The sequence below is a fragment of the Alnus glutinosa genome, chromosome 5 (assembly GCF_958979055.1).
Source record: "Alnus glutinosa chromosome 5, dhAlnGlut1.1, whole genome shotgun sequence".
Classification (NCBI taxonomy): Eukaryota; Viridiplantae; Streptophyta; class Magnoliopsida; order Fagales; family Betulaceae; genus Alnus; species Alnus glutinosa.
Window position 1 is genome coordinate 14466135 of NC_084890.1, and position 18745 is coordinate 14484879.

The following is an 18745-nucleotide window of genomic DNA, read 5'->3' on the forward strand; positions in this document are numbered from 1 at the left end:
CTAACATAAGAATTTAAGTTTTACTTTGGGTTTTAATTATTCTACCAAACATAAATGTTATTTAGAGATATTTGTTTCCGCATTTATTGAAGTTCTGAATTTAAAACTATTTTCTAGTATTTTAATAATTCAGCATATTAGCTAGATTATCTCGCAGACCTTATGATTCTTTGCGACTTTGTATAAGAAAATGGACGAACCTAACCCTAACAGTTTGGGGGCGTTACATCTTACTTATAGACTTAGGTTCCTTAGAGAGTTGGATAACCCAATCTCCTACTCCAAGTAGGAGATGGCCATGGGGAGAATAACCACAATGTTATACAGCTAAGGGGAGGAATAAAACTTCATCCCTTTTAAGTACCTAGGGATAGGGAAAACCTAAGCCCATGTTTTCTCTTAGAAAAATGCATGGGCTAGGGTTTTATCCCTAGCCTAAATTTTCTCACCAACACGCCACATAGGATTTCAATTCCCAGCCCATGTTTTATCAATAAAGCAAGTCCAAATTGTTAGTGTTAAATATATTAGAAAAATAAATGAAAGAGAAAAGAGAGAGCATAAGCGTAAAGACTAAAGAGGTGTATGAGCCACATCTTTATTATTGAAGTATATGATGATAACATTATAGAAGCCTCAATTTATAGAGAGGTTATGTGTGATAAGCAAGAAACCCTAACCTTAATAAGGTAGGAAATAAACACAAACTTAAGGTGTAAGCTTGAGCTTGGGAAAAAAGAAAGGAAATTGATCTTGTAAGATCGCCGGAGACGGTGGAATTGGCCATTGTGAGCCTCTTCGAACTTGCTAGGCTAAATTGGTAGGCCCAAGTGCATGGTTGCCCCAGTTGGCATGTTTGGCTGAGTTAGGTTGAAGGATTGGGCTGTGTTTGGCCTATTTTGGCTGGCTTGGACAACTGGGCCAAGGAGCCGAGTCTAACTCGATGGAATGGGTTGACGGGATAGCCTATTCGGTAGATCTTTATGGACCGATTTGATAATGGACCAGGCTGTCTTCTCCGGCTGAGCTTGGGTGGAAACTTGAAACCATGTTGAACTAGTTAAACCAGACTGAAAAATGCTTGAAGCGAATGTAGCCAAACTGAAAGAGGCCTAAATCGGATGGAACCAAACTGAAAGAGGCATGAATCGGTTGTAATTGGAATGAAAAAGGTCTGAAATAGATGGAATCGAATTGAAAGGGGCCTAAATTGAACTGAAACGTGCCTGCACTGGATTGATAATAACTTGAACTGGTCTGAACTGACCTGATAAGGACTGAACTGGACTGAATAAGGCCTGAACCAGACTAGAATGACCTGAATCGGCTGAGAAGAGGCCTGAACCGGACTGGAAAGCACAGAACTGGCTGAGAGCTTTTGGAGCCGGTTCAGAAAATGTATGAAATCGGGTGAACCGGTTCAGTTGGACTCGAAAATGCATGAAACCGGGTGAACTGGTTCGGTTTGACCTGAATCCCGCTGTAGTGGGTCACTAACCGGAATGACCAGGTTGGCGAGCGTGGGATGCGTGCAGCGCGTGGAAACACACAACCAAATTTCTTATTGATGACCAAGGGAAAATTACCCAAACTTTTAACCAATCTTTTACGTTATGGAACACAAAAGACTAATTTTTGTTGAGTTGGAGTAATGCCTCTCACCAATCATATTCTTGCTACTGTGTATGGTATGAATACATGTCGTTAGGTATGGGAATTTCTGAAAAATCGCTTTGCTTCTGAGAATCATTCCCGGATTGCTCTTCTTAAGAGGCAACTCCAGAACATTCAATAAAGATCAGATTCTTGAGTGGAGTATATTTAGTTAGCAAAATCATTTGCTGATCAACTGGCAGTAGTTGGTAAGACAGCAAAGGATGATGATCTTATTTTTTTCATTGTTGGTGGTCTTCATGATTCTTTTACTCCATTTATTACCTCATTTTCGTTTGCTACTCATGCTAAATCTCTGACTTTTGAAGAGTTTCAAGCCGAGTTGTTGAACTTTGAAACTCTAATTGCTGCACGTCATCCCTCTGTTCAGCCTGAGTCCAACACGTTTGCTCTTTTTTCTACAAAGACCACACAGTCTGGTCCACATCGCAATACTGGGTCATACCACAACGTATCAAACGCAACGCAACTTCAAATCGCAACACACCTACTACTGGGTCATACTACAACTCCAAGTTTCAGTTCAAATCAAGATTTCCAAATCATATTTTCAACAATCGCCAGCCATTTACTATTCCACGTTACAGAAGACATATCACCAATTTGCTGGTACATCTATTATTGCTCCCAACTATCCATCTTATAGACCCTATTGTCAAATATTATGTGGCAAATTCAGTCACTAGGCTCCAGATTGCTTTCATAGGATGGATTACTCCTATCAAGGGAGACATCCTCCTACTCAGTTAGCGGTTATGGTTGCTCACACACAAGTGGAACCTGATGATCAAACTTGGTTTGCAGATTCTAATCCAAATAGCCATCTCACGGTAGAGTTAAGAGAAGAAAGGAAAAGGAAGGGGTTGCTGCTGCGTGACAGAACTGGGAGAGAAAGGGAGGAAGAAGGGAGAAGAAAAGAAGAAGAGGGGGAGAGAAGTGGTTCGTGCGGTCCAAAAAGGGAGAAAAGAGATAGAGAGAAGGAAAAGGAAGAGAAGAGATGAGGTGGAACATTTAGTTCGATGTCAGTGACAGGGAGAAGTTGGTGTAATCTTCTCTTAGTCATTCAGGTGGTGACACGAAGGAGGATAACATTTTATTTTTATTTAAATGCTCACACTTCTACTTATTATACTAACATCCCACAATATTAAAATTCTATCTTTTAATAACTAATATATATAACTTTATATTTAATCTAATTATATTTTATCAATACAATTAATTATTTAATTATTTCATTATAACCCATTATTATTATTACTATAATTCTCTTATTTCATTTTAGACTTATTTTATTACAATAATAAATATTATCACTTAAAATATAATTATTAATATTATTTATTTATAAATATAATTTATTAATTGCTAATTGTCATATTTATTTTTTTTGGTCTTTATATATAGTGTTTTCACAATAAAGCTATTTGTTGTTCCAAACTAATGTGTCAACTTATCATTAGAGGGTACAAAAAAACTTAATTTATGTCTAGAACTTTATAAAAGTTATTTTCCAATACAAATTAGCCCCCTAATTTGAACAAATAACTCTATTAACGCTTGTTTGAGAATCTTGAAGTCTATTTTAACGGATGGAGCCGCGTAGCGCTTAATAGAAAGGCTATTTTAATTTACTGTTCAATTTGGTTCCGCTTGATTAACCAAGTATAAAATCGATTTTAAATGACGTGAAAATGTATACATTCTACAAAATTTATAAAATCTAATATGTATGTACCATGAAATGACCTGAGAAGAGGCCACCTAATTTTGAAAAATTCTTACTCTTTGTACAGTTACAAATCCGGCCGGGAACAAACGAGCTTCGTATATGCCGATGACTCTTCTCCTTTTCCTTTCTGTGGTCTAGTACTCTCGGCGCCAGCGGTCAGTCAATCAAAGTAGGTACGAGTGCATGTTCCTCCTCTTTTCCCCGCTCGGTAGATGCAAAAGCTATTAAAGAACACGGAAGACTCTTCTTCTTTGGAAATTGGAAATATTAACTTTGACGCTTACTTTTCATACATCGAAGTCAAGAACAGACTTTCTTCTACATTTACTCGTGACAAATTATTGTCATCCACAAGATTGCTTCCTCCATTTTTAACTGATAAGGTTATCTTTCAGTCTCCCACAAGAGAAAAGAAAAGCTAGCAACTGCTACCAATTTCCCATGGAAAAGCTTCATCTCCCCACGGTTCTCTTGCCTTTCTTTCTTCTCCATTTCCTTTCTCTTTTGCTTCTCTCATCAGCTACTTACACTCTACCAACTGAGTATTTCATCAATTGTGGGTCAAAGTCCAACATTACCGTCGGCGGCCGGAACTTCGTTGGTGACTTGAATTCTGGCTCCTTCTCTGTCGGAAAAAGCTCTGATGTCAGTGACACCAACTCAGCAACTGATACGTCTCTCTATCAAACAGCAAGAATTTTCAAACACCAATCTTCATTTGAGTTTGATATCATCAATCATGGCATTTATTATGTTCGTCTCCATTTCTTTCCATTGATGTCCGGAAAGACTAATCTGACTAAGGCCCAATTCGATGTTTCAACTTATAATTTTTCGCTGTTGTCAAACTTTGGTATTAAAGAGAATAGTACTTCACCTGTGATTGAGGAGTTCTTACTCACTATCAACGGAAGCAAGTTCAGCATCCACTTTACTCCTCACAGAAAATCTTTTGCTTTCGTGAGCGCCATAGAAGTCTTTCTAATCCCAGATAAATACTTCGTCATGGATGATTTTCCTCTAGTTACTTCTATTGGGAGCAATGAAACTTACATTGGCGTAAGATCTCAGGTTTTACGTACAATTCACAGGGTCAATGTTGGAGGTCCACAGACCAATGACACACTGTGGAGAACTTGGATACCGGATGATGATTATCTACTTTCCCGAAGATCTGCAAAAAACTGCCCCTCTTATAGCGGTACGCTTATTTATAATGTTCTTGGTCTTGGTGTAACTGACTATAGTGCCACAGATGTTGTATACAGAACTTGCAAAGAATTAAATTCAAATTCGTCCAACATAACTTGGCGTTTTGATTTAAACAAGAACGCGAGACACCTGGTGAGGCTGCACTTCTGTGATATTGTTAGCACATGGGATGATATTGCCAGGTTCAATCTCTATATTTATAGCAACTTCAATCAAATGATCTATCCTGACAATGTAAAAGGTACTGCGCAGTTGGCAGCTGCATTTTACTATGATTTTGTGGTTGATTCAGATGATTCGGGAGTTATGAATATTAGTGTAGGGCCTAGGCAGGATTCGACAAATAAAAATGCCTATCTTAATGGGCTGGAGATTATGGAGTTTACAAAGGAATCAGATGTTGTTCCTATTCACGGCAAGCCAAAGAAACGTGTTGTTGTTATAGTTGCAACCGCTTGTGGCGCGGTCTTTGTCTTCATTTTGGTAGTGCTCTTTTTTTGGGGTTCATTGCGAGTGCTTCACGGAAAAGGAAGTCCTTACCGTAAAAGAACAGCGAATGTCTTCCCTGTTCATAATGTTAACCTAAATTTGAAGATGCATCTTCTTGAAATACAGGTTGCAACTCATAACTTTGACACCAAACTCTTAATAGGTGAGGGTGGGTTTGGAAAAGTTTACAAGGGAACTCTTCCGGATGGTACGAAAGTGGCTGTGAAACGAAGTGATCCGAAACATGGGCAAGGCCTTCCGGAATTCGTAACAGAAATCTTGATCTTATCCAAAATTCGCCATCGCCATCTTGTTTCCTTGAAAGGGTATTGCGAAGAAGGGTCTGAGATGATACTAGTGTATGAATTTATAGAAAAGGGCACTCTGAGAGATCTTCTCTACGATTTGAAGGAGAAGCCTGAGAGGTCATCTAAAAGGTCCAAATTGTCTTGGAAGCAACGGCTTGAAATTTGTATTGGTTCAGCAAAGGGCCTTCATTACCTTCACACCTCTTCACCTGGGGGAATCATTCACCGTGATGTTAAGTCAACAAATATCTTGCTGAATGAACAGTACGTGGCTAAAGTTGCTGACTTTGGTCTTTCAAGATCAGGGCCTATCGATCCAAACCATCTCATGATCAGTACTGTTGGCATAAAGGGTAGCTTTGGTTATATGGATCCTGAATATTTTAGAACCTTTGAGTTCACAGACAAATCTGATGTCTACTCCTTTGGTGTTGTACTTCTTGAGGTGCTTTGTGCCAGACCAGCTATAATTGACTCCCCCAAGAGGGAGGAGGTGAACCTGGCCGAATGGGGGATGTTTTGGCAAAAGAAAGGGCAACTTGAAAGAATTATCGATCCGTTGTTAGTGGGAGAAATTAACCCTGATTCATTGAGAAAATATGGTGAAATAGCTGAGAAGTGTTTGAAGGATGATGGAGTTGACCGGCCTTCCATGCTTGATGTGCAGTGGGACTTGGAATATGCACTGCAGCTTCAACAAACTGCATTGCACAGTGAAGACACTGCAACAAATGCTTATTTAGAATTGCCTTTGCCTTCTGATAGCGTCCCATATTGGGAAGATGATCATGTGCCCAATAACAGGGGATGATGGTTCGGAGGCAAGAGATAGTGAAGTGTTCTCTCAGATGAGGATTGATGGTGCCAGATAGTCTCAACTGCGAGATTTGCTGTTAAGATTACTGTTATTTTTTACTTTAGGTTATTGATGCAGGACGAGACAAGTTGTAATTAAATTATTAGTTTTTGTTTGTATATAATTCAATAATAGATTTGGCTCACATTTATTCATTTAAGTTTAAGTTATTTATCATTTTAAAAGTGGGCTACGCCCTTGACCCAAAGTCAATCACATTAAGGTTAGGATTAGAGTGTCTATTTAAGCATAATGTTCTCTAGTAATAAGAGAGATTATGATGAAATAAAAAAATATGTTGTTTCTTCAAGGTGTTATGTTTATGTTTTTTTGGTGATGAGACTCTATCAAAGCTAGTGAGACTCTCATTTGTTTAGGGATTGTTAATTTGATGAGACTCCAAATTAACAAATATTTTATTTTATAATTTTCTATTTATTTTAATTTCTGTTGCATCAATTATTTTTTGAATTGTTTTAATTCGAGGAAAGAATGGGGTAAGTATACATTGCTCGAACTCACTCCTAGATTATTCAATTCTACTTGTTGAGATGACTCATTAAATCTTACTAACAATTTTTTTTAGATATTATAGCAAATCAGGGTCCTTCTAGCACACCACGTTGGAGGATTGCTAAATTGTTGTTTTTGGAGACTTTTTTTTTTCCTATGAATTTTAGAAGAGTAATGCTACACATCATCCTCTTGTCCTCATTTTATCCTCTCAAAATTGATGTGGCTCTTAAAATCACCATTGGATCAAAATTCAATAATGATCTATTATAAATTTAACGGTGATTTTAAAAGTCACATCAAATTTGGGAGGATAAAAGGAGGATAAGGGGATGATGTGTAACATTATTCATTTTAGAATTAAGTTGTTGAAGTTGTCATTATGGTCATTTCTTAGAAATAAAAAAAAAAAAGAGGGAAAAGGAGAGTAGGCTAGGGGTGGTGAGAAAATAGGCTAGGGTTGTTTTGTCTCGTCTCCTTTTACGTCCAAAGGTTGAGATGTTGAGGTGGAATTAGAAAAAAAAAATAATAAAAAAAAAATGGAGGCCATTCTAGCTACCATGGCATGTAGGGTATAACCTTTCTACAGAGTTTTTGAATTTTGCATAACCTCTCTCATGATAATAACGTGTTTAGGTGGCAAATCTAATGGTTGGAAAGTGATTCGAACTCTTGATGATGTGTATATGCATAAGAACATAATTTTTTTATTTTTTTTGTAGAATTAATACATGCAATGTTATATGGCTGATTATGAATAGTTAATGTAGTATGTTTTCAAACTTTTAATTTTCTTCTATAGTTTTGGAGAGTAATTGTAAATTGTTAGATCCTAATTATCTTATATTAAATTTAAATCTAGTCGCTCAATAAAATTTTTTGAAATAAAATCTTGGAGAACTGTACAATATCAACATGGCCGATGGCTATGCAGTGATTCCTAGGATTTTTTATGCAACTTTTTTCGTTTATAAAAATGCTAAAAAAAAAAAATGAAAATTCTTATTCTGGTTCCACGAAGATTCAAATATGTGATCTTTCCAACAAAGTACAATAAAATTATTATAATGACACTTGTCCTTAATTTAGAACGACACTTATTCATTAAAAAAAAAAATTAAAGGACACTTGTTGGCATCTCGAGGGATTCAACTATTATATATATATATATAAAATATTTTTGTGTTTGCTAATGCATCTGTACTAAGTAGCCGCCAAGTTTGGACAAATAGCTCTATCGGTACTTTTGTTTGAGAATCTTGAAGTGTAGCATAGAGCAGAGCTACAAGGAGCCGTAAGCGCTTGCTGCGAATTGCAAAGTTAGTAAAAATATTTGGTTCATTGTACATCAACAAGCATTTTGCTGTTGAGAAATAGTTTCTGGTCTGTATGGCACGTTTTTGTTTTTATTTTTATTATTATGTTCTTCACGCTTTCACGATTACTGTAAAACAATTAAAATTAAGAGACCCTTTCAAGGGTCTCGCTTCGATGTCTAAATTAGCTTTTGAGAGAAAATTATGCTTTATGCATAAAATATTTAGTCTGTCATTTATACATGGGGTATGAGCTTATTTATAGACAAAAATGTAGAGTCAAATTTAAATTAAGTTTTTTACTTCCACTTAAACTATGAGTGCCTTGAATTTGTTGATCAGATTTTTTAAAGAGTCTTTATTAGATTCGAACTGAGACTACTATTCCAATTCATCTTGAATTATTCTCAACAGAGTCTGATAAAACAATACTGAAAACTTCCAAGCAGAAATACTTTCATTGACTATGAAGGCTTGAACTCAATCGGAATAGATCCTCGTAGAAAGGCTATTTTACAGTTCAAATTTGGTTCAGTTTGATTAACTAAGTACATACTATCACATCATTTAAAATCGATTTCAAATGATGTGAAAAATATATATATACTAGTAAATTTATAAAATCCAATATGTATGTACGTACCATGAAACGACCTGAGAAAGAGGCCACCTAATTTTGAACAATTCCTACTCTTTGGACAGTTACAAACCCGTGAACAAATCCTACTCTTCTCCTTCTCCTTTCACTCGCCGGTCAGTCAATCAAAGTAGGGCCGGGTGCACCTTCCTCCTCGTTTCCCTTCTCAGTAGATGCAAAAGATATTAAAGACCGGTTAGTCAATCAAAGTAGGGCCGGGTGCACCTTCCTCCTCGTTTCCCTGCTCAGTAGATACAAAAGATATTAAAGAGCATGGAAGAATATATATATATATATATATACTTTGGGTGCACCTTCCTCCTCGTTTCCCTGCGCAGTAGATGCAAAAGATATTAAAGAGCATGGAAGAATATATATATATATATATATATATATATATATATATATATATATATATATATATATATATATATATATATATATTCTTCCATGCTCTTTAATATCTTTTGTTATATATATATCAAATGGGGGTGGAAGGAGAGCGTGTGTGGGTGAAGATGAAAATAATGAAATATTGGAAGTAGTAAATATGACGTAGGGAATAGGGTAATCAGGCAGTAGAACCAGTCTTGCAGGAATGCAAATGATAAAATTAAAACAAGATTAATAAACACGAGTTTTTATTTCAAAACTTGAAAATACTTACAGAAATTAACAGGAAAGATTACAAGTAGGAGAGCACACAAAAGCAGGAGATAGATAGGCAGAAGAGCAAGATCAGGGAAGGTTTTTCTCTGTCTAAAAGATTTTGCCTTACCTCGAAGGTTTGGTTCTTATTATAGGCCAATTACAAGGGGTAAAAAAGTAAATTACAAACAGAATAACACTGTGGATCAGCATGTGAGGATACGGTGGCAGGTAGAAGTGCTGTCAACTGTAGCCATGCGCTGTGGTCCAGGTTTAACAAAGCTGTCGGCCTGCTTACAATAATTCTGCATCAGGGCAAATGACTTTTCGGTGGGGCTGTAGAGCCAATAATGTTGTTTAACGTGTGAGTCAATAGTAGGACCCGTGACTTTGTTTACTCTTGTTCTGCTGAGACATTGAGAGGGAGTAATTATTTTATGGTTTTTCTCATACTCTGTTTTACCCTTTACACTTGCTGAGACATTGAGGGAGAGTATTTTTTTGATTTGAATCGGGATTGTATTTTTAACTAGTCAAGCGATTTTTGTCTCAGAATGGCCAAATGAAGAGTTTGTTAGTTTGAGATTGACTGCATTCTGTTAGACAAAATCATTTCTATGTAATGATACTTATTATATAGGGATGCTATTTTGTTCAGAGTTTACACTTCAGTTATTAGCTTTAAGAAGACTCTGTGCAGAATTCAAAACAGTTAGTTCAGCTCCCTTGCATCCGTTCGGACGACATGGTATTCCGTCTAGACGCTCAGCTGTCAAGCATCATCCATTCGGACAATGAGAACTTTCCCTCTGGACCTCCCATTTGTGTCCAGAAGCTTCGAACTGTTCCAGGTTGCATCCATCCGAACGTCTCAGCAACACGTCCAGACGTCTTCAATGTTCGACAAGTAAAATGATTTATTTCCAAAACACATATATGGGAGGACAGTTGCAACTGTCCGGACGATGTAGTGTTCCCGTCCGGATGCTATCCTTGATAAGGCAAGTCGTGCAAAAGACGTCCAACCGTCCCGGACGTCAGACGCCTCTGTCCGGACGCTTAGGCCTTTATATGGAAATAGCGTGCAGCAGAAGTGCAACCGTTTGGAAGCTAGGGCAATACCGTCCGGATGCAGCCTTATTCAAGAAAGAATATCAGAGAATTTGGAAAGCCGGTTGCACAATTGTCCGTCCGGACGCCGCCTAGAGAAAACCAAATTAGATGCGATTTAGGTCTTCTATAGCCTATAAATAGAGGCCTCTAGACATATAATTTGTAAGAATTCAGTAGTGAATTCCATAGTGCTTAGAGAAAATATTTTAGGAGTTATTGTGCTAATCTGCCTACTCTTTAACTGTTGCCAAGTGCCATTACTATGTTCGTGTAAAGTCTATCTTAGGGAGAAGCCCTAAGATAAAGAATTCTATTTAAGACCTTTTCAAGTAGGTGACTTGGTTGGGAGGCGTTTGTGTTGGGTTACATGTCAGAGTTCAAGATACGAGCACTGCATAATGTTATGTGAGTGCTACTGCTTTTTAACTAACTTTGTTTTCTGAATAGTGGATATCCTGGGTTTGACTGTCTCAGAGTTGTTTTTCTCTTAATTGAGTTTCCACTTCGTCAACAAAATATTTGTGTCATTTAAATTCTGTAATTTAAATATTTTATTGTACACTATCACACACTTGGTAAATTAGAAGTTGTCTTTATTTTTCACTATTAAAGAACTCTTTAGACAGGAGGTATAGTTGAGAGGCGTTCAAGTATATGTATTTGTTAGAGTTCAAGGTACGACTACTACAAGGGTATTGTGAGTATTACTATCTTGTAACTAGCTATTTCTTATGTCAGTAGATTTTCTGGGTTTAGCTACCTCGGAGTGATTTTTTTCTTTGGTGGAAAGGGTTTTCACTACGTAACCAAAATATGTGTCTATTGCTTTTTCGCTTTTATATTTTGGTTGTATGTTTATTTGTGGTTGAACACTTTAGGAGTCATCTTTATTTTTCAGACCACCTGAGATTGGTTGGTCTGTGGTGGCCTAACTCACCCTATGGCCATTAGGAGTGGTTCAGCCACCCCTAAAAGGCTAAAGGGAAAAATAAATAAATGTGAGGGTTGGCCCTTGGTGGTAGTCGAACCACCCCCAATGGACATGGAGTTTGCTCGACCACCCATCCCCAGACCACTTGTGGGTGGTTTTGGCCACCCCCATTTTGGCCTTGGGGGTGGTTTGACCACCCCTTGATTGGCTATAGGAGGTGGCTTGGGCCACCCCTTGGACAAAATGGGGGTGGCCGGCCACCCCCAATATTTTTTCTTTAATTTGGTTTTTCTTTTTTTCTTTTTTTCTTTTTTTTTCAAAAGAAAAAATTAAGGTATTTTTTTTTTTTAATTTTCTCATCCCACGTGGAAGGATGGACATGTGTCAACATTTTAAGGTGGGTGATGTGGAGGTCCGTTAAAAAAATGAATGGAGGACTGACGGAAGTACCAACTGAGTTTTTTCATTAATGGGAGGTACCATCTGTAACACTTTTTGAAACCGAGAAGGCGATTGGATTCAAGGCCTAACTACAGGTACGAGTAAGGTATTTAACCCTAAATATAAAGATTGTATGGTTATGAGGTTTTAATTTTTTAATACCCAAAAAATTTAAAATAATTAATTTCACGATAATTATAAATTTAAAATCAAACCCTTATTTTCTTAAGACATATGAAAATGTTATGGGTTGAATTTCCCCTAAACACCTTTGACATTTTTACCATTATTTTGAACGTTCGACGTCACACTCGAACAATCGAGGCTTTCCTTACCCAAACAGTTGATACTGCCTAAAAACAACTTTATCTTTTAGCCACCTTAGCCATTTTGCTAACAAAAGCTCATATAAAGTCATCCTTATCCTTATCCTTAGAAAAAAAAAAAAAAAAAAATACTATTTTGTCATTTCTTTACACCAACAACCCTATAGGAGAGAGAGAGAGAGAGAGAGAGAGAGAGAGAGAGAGAGAGAGAGAGAGAGAGAGAGAGAGAGAGAGAGAGAGAGAGAGAGAGAGAGAGAGAGAGTGAGTGACGACCTTTTTATTTTTTATTTATATATATATATATATATATATATATATATATATATATACACACACACACACACACACACACAAATCATTTGCTTAATCATTAATCTCTTAAAATACAAATGGATCCTCATAGTGGCACAACAATGTGTCGCAAAGCCAATATATGGTACATACCTCATAATATTTACTTGATAATCAGAGTGACATTTATTTAAATATGCAACGGGAAATATAAACCTAATAGCAGAAATCACATCTTAAACATCTATCATAAATTAATTACAACAATAGCCATTTAACATCTATCTGTTTAAGTTTTTCCTCATATAATTACATAACAGAGATGACTTTATACAATAACAAGTGTCACAAGTCATAAACAAAACCTATAAAACAGAGGACGCCCATGGCCTGCAATTACGACTGTTGTGGTGAGCTTCAGTCATAATATCCAAATGCACATCTACAATACCATCAACTACGACCAGACTACCTGTAGCTAAAGGAATATCATCTATACGATTGTAGGGGTTTGCCACATCCATATAGGTGAAAGAGTGAGTTCACCATCTCAGTACATGATACAAAGACTTCAGTAATATTAAACTAATTGAGTTTTCACAATGAACCAACTTTTCCTTTATAGTTTTACGAGCACTATAACAGCTACCAGTTTTTTAAACTTTTGTAGCTGATATAGCAAACACCGACTATTAGAAACATTTTAAAGCATACTATGTAGCTGTGAACATATATAGAAGTTCTAGTCATCCCACCTTAGAAGCTTCTACAGATCGACCCATCTACAATAATACTTTTATGTTGGTAGCTCAAATGCACAGAGATCTAATGTTACCAACTGTGATATTACCGTGCCTCAGGAACTTCATGTCTATGGCGCATAGTTGTTCATGCGGTTATTAGAGTAAGACTAAAATATCCAAATACTTCTCACTGATATACCATGACAATCCATCTACCTACTCCCAAAACACACTAATATCCCAACCAGTAGCGTCACATCTAAGTACACTAAGCTTAAAACATGTCATTTTGCTTTTTAGTACGAGCATACTATCATCCCCCAAATATGGGTAAAACCAAATCTTAGGGCATTACAACTTCATGTTTATGACAATCAATCTACCTACTCCCAAGACACTGTATTACTCATACTTGAACAATGAAAATACCCTTGTACCTCCAAACTCAATGTTCTTAAATCATGCAACTAGACAATAGCAGTATATATAAGCTCTTTGCCATTAAAACTCTTAAGAATACTAATATGTCTAGTAAACTACACATAGTAATTATGAAAATTACATACAATATAAATCATGCTATATATATACTATGCATGCTGCTGGGCTGTTGCTGGATTACTGTATGTTGTATGCTCTATGCTACATGCTCTATGCTCTATGCTTGACTAGTAAGTATTTCATTACTGTATCATACTGTTAAATCATATTTTGCTAAACAATTTCATACTTCATCCAAATCATGAAACACACAATACTAGATTCAGAAACTATCATTGATATATTTGAACATACTCTAAAGTACTCAAATCAACCATAACAGATATATTCAACATACAGTTGGTTCGGATTTATAAAACAACATATATATTTTGCAATTCTATAATATATAAAAATAACAGTTTTTCAGTGAGTAAAATATCACCTTGGCTGCATTGGACTCTTCACTTGAACATCCACTTGGATTCTAGTCACTTGGACTCAATATTAAAGAACCAATCGAAGTGTCCAATTATGACACGATACTGTAAATACTTTTAACGTTAGACTATGCTATGAAACTCATTTTATGACACTTAAACTATCAATATGCTCACATGTTGTGTTATCCATGTCTAAGTCTAGTTAAGTATCCTAAACTATTATTAGGTTATCATTTAGGTTGGGTTCTTATGATATCCTTGTTTATTAATATAAATGTGTATTTACTATATTCATTAGTTTATCTATTATTGTTATTAACTATAACTCTTATATTTGTTTATTTATTTAAACTAGCTAACTGTATTCGGTCTATATACATGTGTATATAGAATGCTTTTTAAGTTAAGCATAAATCCAATACACTTAGGTACTTTATAACACATAAACAAATACGCTAAATATCTAATTATACTACTAAATGAACTTGAAGCCTATTATGCATTTCTATCACTTATATATGTATACTTATCAACTTAAAATTGTATTGCCATTGGGGTCGATAGTAAGCAAGGATTTATTGTTGGATTGTAAGTGAGAAGGCTTTTACTACCAAACCTCTCAGTGCTGAAGGGATTGCTTAGTCGGTGTGTAACACCCTGCATTTTACAAAAATGCATAAGTGAAAGTTTCGATTTTTACGTGACATTACGACATCATCAGAATTAAGAAATTGACAGCGAAATATATTTTTTTCTTAACTGGGAAAATAACACTTCAGAGCTAACTGAAGTACCTCATTACAGAAAAATATGAACCATGTGTTCTAATATAATAAATACACTGAAAGCAATAACTTATGTGTCACATACTGCATTTAATAATATAATAATATGTAATCACTGATTTAAACTAATACAAATCAACATCTAAAATATTACATCTCAAAGAGATATATAAAAGTCTCATCCTTAAGCATAAATACTAGCATAATAATCCTAGTAATTCCGTTCTTCTTGTAAAATCTTGCATGTGATTGTGGTTAATACCACAATCCTATACAGTGGTCAAGTGAGTCAACAGCCTTCAATAATATCATGACATACTGATTTACTTAAAAGTATACAATGCAACCAAATGATAACAATTATATATACATATGCACAATCTTGTTTACTTCTTGCATTAACTTAATAAGAACTTATGTTGATTTATTCGAAGCCTCTGTTCACTTATTACGAGCCTCTACTCCATGAACTTGAAGCCTATGCTTCCCTTATTATGAGCCTATGTTATTACCCTTTGAACCTTCGATTTATCCGTCAGTCTTATCATTGTATTGACGCCTTGGTACTTAAACTTTTGGTTTAACCATTGGTCTAGTCAATTTCTTGACGCCTTGATATTTAAACCTTAGTTTAACCATTGATCTAATCAATCCACTGATGCATTGGTACCTAAACCTCCAGTCTTTTATTAACATGTTCATTTCTCATAACAATAAAATAGGTATAATTCCAAACAAACATTTAAAATGCCAAATAACTCTCATACAATTAAATAAAACAGAAATCGTTACAATACTAAAGACCACCACGTATCGTCCTCAGTAAGTAAGAAATACTCACAGTTCTTTCTGTTATCTCTTAATTCATCATCTACGACAATTAGATACATGTACATAGAATTCTGTTATTATCATCACTCATCAAAGTCACACCTAAACATGAATCTTAATTATTTATATATAAATACATAGAAATAATTATTATCTTATTCATAACATCATTCACATTTATTTTAATACCCAAAATCCTTTTTCTTTAAAATCATAATAATTCCTTATAATAAAATATGCTAACAAAACAATCAATAGCAAAACTCAATTTTGGTCAAGGCTACCCTAAACACAAGGGGAAAGACTCAATCGGCTAAATAAAATCAAATGGAAAACCTACTGCCAATATCAGAAGCCACAACTCAAACACAACCTAGCCAAGCTATCACACACTCATTATTGATTAAAACCCACAAAACATGAACACCTTAAACTTCAAAATACACAGTTGTACCTAAAATCACAACCACGTACACAATCAAAACCACCCATGGCCGAATCCACTAAAACAACACACAGACAGTCATCAGTACAACGGACAAACACACAACGACGTGTGTGTTGATTTGTGTATTGAAAAAGACAGCTTTTCAATCACGACTATATATCGCTTTTGCTACGTCACCAAATAGGCCTATGTATTTTAGCACAAGGTCGGTTAAAATAGAAAATTCAATAAAAAAATTAATACTAAATATTATAAAATTATATGCAAAAATAAATCAATACTAGAAATTATAAAATAATATCAAAAAATAAACTAGTATCTAAAACAATGCATGAATGACAACTAATATCAACGTAGCGGCACAATTATATTCTAATAAGATAATATAAGTATCCAAAATATATTCTACGTACCATCTATAAAAGCCATTATATCAAATACGTGCATTACCAATATCATCTTGCACGGCTTGTGAAATAAAGTGAAAATTGTTTCCGGCTTTCCGCAATGACTCTAAATAAAACATATATTCTAGAAATTGAGCTCAACAAAGATCATCAGAGAAGAGCATACCAAAAGTTTAGCTACTCTTCTTTTATCGAGCTAAAAGATTCATAATCTCAGAGAACACTGCCTTGGAGGACATCAGTCTGCTTGAATCTCGACTGCTACTACCAGTCTACGAGAACTTTGCTCTCCGCTGCTGCTGCAGTTACTGTTTATAGTTGACACTTGTATACCGCTGCTGCTAAACCAGTCAATGCTATCATTACTATCATCAATCTTGGATTTGGGCAACAGAGTTTTCTCATCACTCTTCTTCTCAATTTCAAGCTCCCCATCAAGCCCGACATCATTGTTGTCACTCTCTTGCAGTTGCAATGCGAATTCAAGGCCCCACACCACGTCATTCATCGATGGCCGTTCGATTTCGTTGTCAAGCAAACAATTCACTACTATCTCACAATATTTCTTCAAACACTCTGGCGCTATTTCACCCTTTAAGGTTGGATCAACAATCTGATCCATCTTTCCATTGCGATGGCTCTGTCTGGCCCACTTCGCCAAGCTCACTTGCTTCTTGTCTGCACTGCGCATTATGGCCGCCCTTGCACATAACACTTCACACAAAACCACACTGAATGAGTACACATTAGACTTCTCAGTCAACTGTTGACGTCTGAAATATATATATATATATATATGTGATGAGAACAAGGTGGAGTTAGGTGAGAAAAAGTCAAAGGAATAGGATTAAGAAAAGAAATAAAAGAAATATATATATATATGTGATGTGCGCCTCACATCACGTGCGCCCCAAAACAGGGTGCACGAAGAAAAAGAAAAAGAAAAAGGATGAAGGGCCAGATGGGCCTTCCCAATGAAAAAGAAAAAATATATATAAGGGCGCAGGGTACCTTATATTCGTATGAGACAGAATGCCTTTTGCCCAAAAAAAAAAAGAAAAAAAAAAAGAGAGGGTTTTTCATTTCTTCTCTACAAAAATCCTTGATCTAAAAAGATCTAACGATCCGATCTTCGACCGTCTTTGAAAACGTGATCCTTGTACTCGGATCTACGTTTTCACTGATCATTTTGAGGTAAAACGCTAAATTCGTGTTCTTGAGATTTTGAGTTAAAATCTTGAAATGTGAGTTTAATCTAGTGTTTCCCTTAAGTAATGAGTTACTTGGAACTTGTTTGAAACTACCCAAACCATGGGTTTTGGTTTGGTGAATTTTTGGTGAGTTTCCTCAAACCCTAACTTTTAGGTTATATATTTTAATTGCGATTTATTGTGCCTAACCCTAAGTAAACCTTATGGGTTAGTGTTATTAGTGTTTAAATAGCAATATTATGTTATGGGTTGGTAAAATAAATTATGCTTTAAGTTTAGAAACCCTAAATTATTGGGTTAAATTAATTTGGGGGTTTTTAAGTGATTAAAATCTAGATTGTTAAATTATGTTAATAAGTTAGTAATTATTGTAAAAGATTAGTGAAAATAATTTTAGGGTTAATGATATTGAGAAAATGTTAATGAAAATAATTTTATGGGTTAGTGGAAAATAATTATGGGTTAGTAATTAATATTATGAGTAAATAATTAAATAGTAATTTTAATATCTAACTCTTAGTAAATACTTTAGGTTAGTATTGTTTGAGTTTTAGTTAGTGTTTAGGATTTATGGGTAGGCGTTTGGAACCCTTAAAATATTATGAGTTTTTCATGGGTTAGCTCTTGAGCAATTTAAGAGCTAAATGTGAGTTCAATAGTAGAAGTTGTCAATAATATGCAATGTATTGTTTTTACAGTGATGCATTGCATAGTGATATCTAGGAAACCTAGTACTTAATATTCGCACAACTAATGTGAGTATTCTACTCACTGAAAAACTTATTTTCATATAATATAGAATTTCTAAATATATATTGTTTTACAAAATTCGAACCAACTGTATGTTGATTATAACTGTTTTGGTTGTTTTGAGTACTTTTGAATATCTTGAAATTATGATGATGTTTGA

The 18745-nt window shown here is 35.3% G+C and overlaps 1 protein-coding gene, 1 long non-coding RNA gene and 1 pseudogene across 2 annotated transcripts; 1 reads left to right on the top strand and 2 right to left on the bottom strand.

Moving 5' to 3' along the window:
- Positions 1 to 3661: 3661 nt before the first annotated feature.
- Positions 3662 to 6426, top strand: LOC133869865 (probable receptor-like protein kinase At5g24010; annotated as a pseudogene).
- A 2106-nt stretch (positions 6427 to 8532) lies between these two features.
- LOC133869946 (uncharacterized) lies at positions 8533 to 9495 on the bottom strand. Its single transcript, XR_009900585.1, has 2 exons — positions 9405 to 9495; positions 8533 to 9067 (listed from the first exon to the last, which is right to left on the bottom strand). It is a non-coding gene; the product is annotated as an uncharacterized LOC133869946 (long non-coding RNA).
- A 7367-nt stretch (positions 9496 to 16862) lies between these two features.
- LOC133869009 (receptor-like protein kinase FERONIA) lies at positions 16863 to 17315 on the bottom strand. Its single transcript, XM_062305992.1, has one exon. The coding sequence runs from the start codon at positions 17313 to 17315 to the stop codon at positions 16863 to 16865; it is 453 nt and encodes a 150-aa protein (XP_062161976.1).
- Positions 17316 to 18745: the final 1430 nt, after the last annotated feature.